The sequence below is a fragment of the Acanthisitta chloris genome, unplaced genomic scaffold, assembly GCF_000695815.1.
Source record: "Acanthisitta chloris isolate BGI_N310 unplaced genomic scaffold, ASM69581v1 scaffold18500, whole genome shotgun sequence".
Classification (NCBI taxonomy): Eukaryota; Metazoa; Chordata; class Aves; order Passeriformes; family Acanthisittidae; genus Acanthisitta; species Acanthisitta chloris.
This window is the reverse complement of record NW_008653946.1, coordinates 22,596-30,581: the sequence shown is the minus strand read 5'-3', so window position 1 is coordinate 30,581 and position 7,986 is coordinate 22,596. Positions and strand designations below refer to the sequence as shown.

The 7,986-nt window shown below is 47.0% G+C and overlaps 1 protein-coding gene across 1 annotated transcript in view; it reads left to right on the top strand.

The window, feature by feature from the left end:
- Positions 1-7,986, top strand: part of LOC103809987 (hemicentin-1-like) — a gene marked incomplete at both ends in the record, with an annotated part of 78,531 nt that overhangs the window by 50,095 nt on the left and 20,450 nt on the right. Inside the window, 4 exon segments of the mRNA XM_009082867.1 lie at positions 122-223; positions 1,209-1,385; positions 4,304-4,455; positions 5,388-5,511. Coding sequence (XP_009081115.1) covers positions 122-223; positions 1,209-1,385; positions 4,304-4,455; positions 5,388-5,511 — 555 coding nt within the window.

Here is a 7,986-nt window from a genome sequence, read left to right as displayed (position 1 = left end):
AGGAGAAGCTTGTGCAACTCACTGCCCAAAGTTTCTCTGAGGGCAGATGACTTTGTGATTGGCTGCTCTGCTAGCTGGGTGGTTGAATTAATGAAAACCTGCTGCTTTTGCCTTTTCCCAGAACCACCCAGACTGGAAGATGAAGGAAAAATGTTAAATGAAACTGTGGTGGTGAATAATCCAATCCATCTTGAGTGCAGAGCATCTGGGAACCCTCTGCCAGGTATGCACCGTGGGGACCATCTGATAAAGGGTCTCACTTGTATGCATCTCTTGAAAATAATGGGTGTGCTGCACACGAAGCTGATTTGGTAGTTTTCAGACTAGCTGGAAACTGTGTGTAATGAGATATGTCAATGTATTGACTGAGGTGGAGTGAGGATTGAGGAATTTGGTGATCCTCACCTCTGTTAACTGAGGGAGGTAGAGCCCTGGGCATGACCTGCTCCCTTGTGCTGCACTGATAACTTCTCCTAGGCAGCAGTAGATTTCTGCTGAATCAGCTTGAAACACATCCACTCTTCTCTCCTGTCAGCTCAATATTTATAGTCTAGAATCATAGAATCATCAAAGTTGGAAGAGACCTCTAAGATCATCAAGTCTAACCATGAACCTGTCACTGCTGGAACCCCCAAACCCTAACCCAGATCCTCCAGTGCCACATCAGACACCTCTGAAACACCTCCAGGGATGGTGACTGCACCACCTCCCTGGGCAATATCCCAGTGCTGAACACCCAACAGGGAAAACATTTCTCCTCACATCCAATCTGACTCTGCCCTGGCTCAGCTCAAGGCTATTTATTCCCTCTCTCCTCTCCCTCAGCCCTGGCAGGACACACATCCCCCACCTCTCTCCAGCCCTGGCAGGAGTTGCAGAGAGCCAGGAGGTCACCCCTGAGCCTCTTCTCCAGGCTGACCAACCCAACTCCCTCAGCCCTTGCCCATGTGCTCTGCCCTTTGCTGCCCTCGTTGCCCTTGGCTGGACTCGCTCAGTGCCTCAATGGCCTTTGGGCAGTGAGTGCCCAAAGCTGAGCACAGCACTGAGCTGGGACCTCCCCAGTGCCCAGTACATAATTGTAATAATCATCATGATTCATAATGATTTGTAAACGTTGAGGTTATTTATCTAAACACTGAGATGGAAAGTCTGCCGTCTCTTCGGTCCCGTTTTGATGGAGTATTTCTACCTTCTCCCTCATGCCACAGCTATCTCGTGGTACAAGGACAACCATCCCATGGGCAGTGCTGGCAGTGCCCCCGTGCTGGGCCGGGGGCAGGTCCTGCAGCTCGAGGCAGCTCAGATCTCCGACACGGGCGTTTACAGGTGTGTGGCTGCCAACTCGGCGGGCACGGCCCAGCTCTCCTACAGCCTCCAGGTTCATGGTAAGAACTGAACCACGTCCTCTGACATCAAGTCCAACCACTAACCTAGCATTGCCAAGGCTGCCACTAAACCACATCCCCAAAGGAGACACATCTGCATGTCTTTTCAGTTCTTTCAGGAATAGTGTCTCCACCACTGCCCTGCATAGCCTGTTCCAATGCCTGGCCACCCTTTCTGTGAAGAGACTTTTCTTAATATCCAAACTGAACATCCCCTGGGACAACTTCAGGTTAATTTCTCTCATCTTGTGTTGTGACAGTCAAGAATAACATGTACATGCACCACCTTTGCTCAAGTTTGCTCATCACACTGTCACAGAATCCCAGAATGAGTTGTAAGGACCATAAAGATCATTTCATTCCAACCCTCCCACCAGCCCAGGCTGCTCCAAGCCCATCCAGCCTGGCCTGGAACACTCCCAGGGATGGAGCAGCCACAGCTGCTCTGGGCACCCTGTGCCAGAGCCTCAGCACCTCACAGGGAGCAATTCCTTCCCTATGTCCAATCTAACCCTGCCCTCTGACAGTTTGAAGCCTTCCCTTCCTTCTCTTCCCACTCCATACTCTTCACTCTCTTTATGTTTTTTTTTCCTCTGACATTTGAATAAGTGTTTCGAATTAGGCAAGTGTGGTAAGGGAACACATTCTAGGAGGAATGAGCAGAGACACCAGATTTGTGGAAGAGGTATTTTATTTCTGTGATCTCTTCACCAGTTTGGAGGGCATGGCAGCTCCTGGGGGTTGTTGTAGATGACTTTGGAGCTCACAGTAGGTAAAGGACATGGGTCAAATGCTTTTTCATATTCTAAGACTTTTAAAGAAAAATGTACTGTGTCTAATAAGATGAAGTGAAAGTGTGGGTGTTTGCAGACATGAGACACCTGAGCAAAGGCCAAATTGGAGCTTTTCCACTGATTTCAGTGGCTTTTGGATGTGGCCACAGTCCAAATTCTTATCTTTGATACATGCATGTGCATGTAGCTGATTTTTGGTGCAAGTCTTCCACACAGAACTGTGGCTCAAATTTGGCACAGTGTCCCCAGCCAGGATGCACACGGAGTATGTAGCTCCTATTAATGTTAATTAATGAGCTGAGCAATGCATTTCAATGGGTTTAATCACCATCATGGGAAAACTGATTGCTCAGGATATGGTCAAAGGCAATTAACCCCACCCAGTGATTAATTCCCAGGACATACTTGGAGTTAAGGTCATTATTCTGGTTAAATGAGAAATAACTCCCTAGGATATATATGTCTTTTTATGGGTGGAGGAATTTCAGTGGCTGTGTCCAGAGTTGTCTAGGGAAGTAGTATTAGGCACATAGTTTCCCCTTCTAGAGTAGAATCTATGCAGTTGCAGGCAGAACTAATTACATCAAAGGAAATCCAAACTCCTGTCCATGAAACTGCTTCATTCAGCTTGTGTCCTGCCAGGCTGACCATGGGGAGCTGAAATTTACCATCCACAGCTCTATCATCCAGTTTCCTTAGAGTTTCTGAGTTTGAGAAGACAAAACTTGAGGGTTTTTTTCCCCTCTTCCTGGTGGAAGCAAGATCATCCAGTCCAACTCCACCATGGGTACTAGACCATGGCACCAAGTGCCACATCCAGTCTCAGCTTGAAAACCTCCAGGGATGGGGAATCCACCACCTCCCTGGGCAGCACATTCCAATGCCTGAGCACTCTCTCCCTAAAAAATCTCTTCCTAAGATCCAACCTAACCCTCCCCTGGCAGAGCTTGAGTCTGTGCCCTCTTGTCCTGCTGCTGTTGCCTGGGAGCAGAGACCAACCCCCACCTGACTCCAACCTCCTGTCAGGGAGTTGCAGAGGGTGATGAGGTCTCCCCTGAGCCTCCTCTTCTCCAGGCTGAACACCCCCAGCTCCCTCAGCCTCTCATAAGGGAACTATGTGCATTTATGTGGGGGAAAAAAGATTTTGGAGTGAGTCTTGGTTCCTTTTCTGCTATTACTGGAGTGTATCTAAGAGTAGGTAGAACCTTAGAATCATGGAGCTGTCTGGGTTGGAAGGGACCTTAGAGATCATTCAGTTTCAATCCCCTGCCCTGGGCAGGAACACTTCCCACCAGCCCAGGTTGCTCCAAGCCCCATCCAACCTGGCCTGGAACACTCCCAGGGATGGAGCAGCCACAACCTTACGGGCTATTAGAAGTTGCTGAATTTATTAATGAACCTTATTTTCAGTACAGAATTTTAGCCATGTTTTCACCCCTCACCCAGGATATGCATGAGTGACTCACACCATTGTCTTCTTTTTCCAGGAGTGTCTTCAAACGTTTTGTATTGATTTGGTTTGATTCTCCCCAAAAATGAAACATTTTCCTTTTTTAATGCTTCTTGTCTCCCTTTGTAACATAGCCCTACAACATGTGCTGGACTGTGTGCCTGGAGTAAGTGTTTAGAGATGTTCCATTAAGATGTTCTGTGTCATTAGACAGGCAGATGTTATCCAGTCTAATCTGGTAAATGTTCCCATATGCTCTGCAAGGCCAATTTATCACTCTGTGTATGGATTTGCTTTATGTGGTTTACATGATCAACTCTTTTCTTTAATCCCCACCACTCCTAATGCCTTTCACAAGGTCTAAATGGAATATTAGAGAAGTTTGAGGGAACATTTTCTGGCTTTCTGTCGTGGTTCCTGGGTTTCACAGCTGTCCTCTGGGCAGTGGGCCCAGTCCCACATACCTTGCTCACAGTAGTTTCATTGAAGTTATCTGCCTGCTTATGCAAGGGAAGAGCAGAACTTGGCACAGAGAAGATCAATGACAAGAGTTCAGTAGGAGTAACATGAGAAAGGAGAAATCATGTCCAAATGGAGTCAGCCCATTTAGTTTCATTGTGATTTATCCTCTTACATAGCTCTTACAGCTGTTTCTCTCTGTGTGTCTTTCTCAGTGCCCCCATCGATCTCTGGCAGCAGTGACATGGTGACAGTGGTGGTGAACAATCTGGTGCGACTGGAGTGTGAAGCCAGAGGCATCCCTGCCCCCATCCTGACATGGCTAAAGGATGGCAGCCCTGTGTCCAGCTTCAGCAATGGACTCCAGGTGCTGGGGGCAACTCTTGCTCTATCCGTGCTTGTTCCCTGTTGTGGTAGGAGGCTTTTAAATCAGGGCTGTTTAATCAGAGGATCATAGAATTTAGGGGTTGGAATGGAGCTTAGAGGTGATCCAGCCCCAAGCCCTGCCCTGGGCAGGGACACCTCCCAGCAGAGCAGGTTGCTCAAGGCTCATCCAACCTGGCTGTGAACACTGCCAGGGTTGGGGCAGCCACAGCCTCCCTGGGTAACTTAGAGGATTGGGAATAAAATGATGAGGCCTTTTGCTCCATGTTATTTGAGTGAGTTTAGCTTCAGTGATTACTGTGTGAAGTGGAAGATACAGATACATAGAAATAAAGGGATCCTTTCAACTGATTTCATACTGAGTAAGACTTGGCATCAACATATTTTTCACTTACTGGGAAGAAGAGGAAGTTGGACCATGTTTCTCTGCTGAAGAGATCTGTGGAGCTCAAGACCATACAATAGCTCATTGTATACAATAGTAATTCAGAAAAGAAAAACACCCAATCACTGATACAAGGAGATATTTCAGAGCTAAAAGGAGAGGCTGTGGTTGGTTTTTGAAAGCTAATTCTATGACCTGCAAGGAAAGAGGGGAAATTGGTACACTGCAGGGACAGCTCAGGGCACAGACCCAGTGTGTGACAGCAGGTCTCAGCTGGTATCAGGGAGGGATGTTCAGGTGCTGCAAAGTGCTGTGAATGCCAGGAGAGCCCTACAGACTTGCATGAAGTCAGAACTCTGCATTTGGTTCAAAGGAGAACGAGCAGAGGAGCTCAGGGAAGAGTGTAGGGAGCAGGAGATGGTAGGAAACAGTAGCAACCAAACATTTAATCTTGCCATGAGACCTCCTGGTTCTCCCTGTTGCTGTTAAACTGAGGCATCTGTTGTGAAGCTGTTGTGCTTGTGTTGCAGGTTCTGTCTGGGGGCAGAGTCCTGGCCCTGCCCAGTGCTCAGATCAGTGACACAGGGAGGTACACGTGTGTCGCAGTCAACGCCGCGGGCGAGAGCCAGAGAGACATCGACCTCCGCGTCTATGGTGAGGCTGCCTGACACGTGCCTGGGGCTTTGGGGCATGGGATTTGTTCATGGAGCCTCAGTGAAACACACCAGGGCCCACAGCTTTAGCAGCGTGGAATAAAAGTCCCTTCTGATGTGGCCAATGCTCTTAGGCACACGATGGGATTCTTGGGGCTGTGCTGTGCAGGGCCAGGACTTGGGCTTTAATGATCCCTGAGGTTACCTTCCAACTCAGGATGTTCTATGATTTCTTATAACTTGTATGAATTTCATCCTGATTTTTTTTTAATCTAACTTGTTTAAGATGCCTTTTCATACTCATTGAGTCATGGAATGGTTTGGGTTGGAAGGACCTTAAAGCTCATCTTATCCCATCCCCTGCCCTGGGCAGGGACACCTCCCCCCAGCCCAGGCTGCTCCAAGCCCATCCAGCCTGGCCTGGAACACTCCCAGGGATGGAGCAGCCACAGCTGCTCTGGGCACCCTGTGCCAGAGCCTCAGCACCTCACAGGGAAGGATTTCTTCCCAATTTGACCTGCCCTCTGGCAGTGTGAAGCCATTCCCTGTGTCCTATCTCTCCCTGCAGTCCCTCTCAGCTTTCTTAGAGCCCCTTCAGGCACTGGAAGACCTCTAAGGTCACCCCGTGCTGTGTTCCTTGAGCTCCTTGGTGAGATGCAGATTCTGAAGGGCCTGTTGTCTTGCCAGGAAGTCTGACTCTAGCAAGTTTTGAGTTTCCTTGGACAGCTCAGCAGTTTGGTACACCAGTGAAATGATCTGCTGTTCGTTTTAGAAATTTGAAGGTACCAGATGTAGAGAGGGATTTGGAATCGAAGCACCTTTGTGATTTTTGCTTTTGCTTTCAGTAGGTTAGTGGAGGGAGAATTAGTTCAGCTCTGCCAGTCTGTAGTGTTATGGCAATTCCCAGCACAAGCCTGGAAAAACCTTGCAAGGAAAGTTTGAAGTTTGGATGCTTTCTAAGTCAGGAGACAGCTGGCCAGGTTTTTTGTTTCTGAGCTTGGCTTTCAGAATTGCCTCCCTTGGTTAGGATACTCCTGACTTTTGCATCTGCAAGACTTGCCCTGCCAGGACTCTGGCAGGGCAAGTGAGCTCAGGTCAATGTAGGCTCAAACATTTTATATCCAGAACAAGGAACATCAAGGTCCCTTTTGGAGTTTGAGGACAGGTGTGTATTTATACACAGCCACAGGAGTTGACATATTTGTTATTTCTATGCTCTTTTCTGGAACCTCTGTCTGTTTTAGCCAGATGAAATGAGGAGAGTTAGGCAGGAGCTGTGTATGTTTGAAATGAGTATTGTGTTGGGAGTTGGCTGGGGCTGAGCTCAGCCTCAGGGCCAGCTTGAGTGAGGCTGTCATCGAAGAGCAATATTGCTCTTAAAACTTGCCTCATAAGGGCAATCTAATTAAGAAGTCACAGGAGGAAAATAACTTGGAGTGCAGCTGGAGCTAGGTTGGTTGGAAATGTGCAGTGCACTGAGCTAGGAGTTGGAACGAGCTTGGGTAACTTCGAGTTACCAAGAGCATAATTAGATTAATTTTGAACCCTTTCAGAAAGAAACACTTTAGTGTCTGTGTCTCTCTGCTTCATAAACTCAGTTTCCTTTTGAACACAATTCAATTCATTTAGCCAAGAGGAAAAGTGATTGATGGAAAGGTCTTTGGAAATAAGTTTGCCTTCTGCAGGAATGGATTAGCTTCCAGTTTTCAGTGCCACACATTCATAAGGAACCTGGGCCTTTGTGAGTCCTACAAAGAAAGAAAGATAAACAGATTATTTCCTCCCCCCCAGTTACTATTCAAAAGCAAAGGAAATGTGACAATAAAGGTTCTAATATTTGGCCCTGCTCAACTCTCTTGGGGCAGTATTTCCTCTGTGTTCTTTTTGACTCAAGCCACAAACACCTTCCCCATGGAAACTTTGCTGACTTGCTGTTTCCCAAGGTTTAGATCTTAGTTGCCTTCTCAGTTGCTTTGTTTTTCTGATTGTGGAAACACAACATTTAAAAATGGGGGAAAAAAAAGTTTTCTTGACACCATTCAAGAACAGCTAATGAGCTTCAATGTAAGTGTCCAGGGTTGGGGGTTTCTTTCATCTCTACACAGAAAACTTTCACTCCAAAAGGTGATTTTTCTACTGTATAATTTGGAAATAATAGTGTAATAATGAAGTTATCACTGAAACTGCAGGACAAATCTAAATATAGTGCTCAGTGCCAATAACTGCAATAATTAGCAGATCCTACACAAAGGAGACAATAAACCAATTGCAGATTATGACTTGATGATTAAGCCATTAACCCATTCACTTGGCTGCCACCATGTATGGTGGCATTTTGTCTGCACTTGGCCATCTCTGGACAAAATTCTGCAAGTCAGAGTTCTCCTTAAAGCCAACTATCTTTCTTGGCACTGTCTGGAACAGCTTAACACCTTTTCAGCTTCCGGGGCTGATGATTATCTTGTGAACCTTTTCA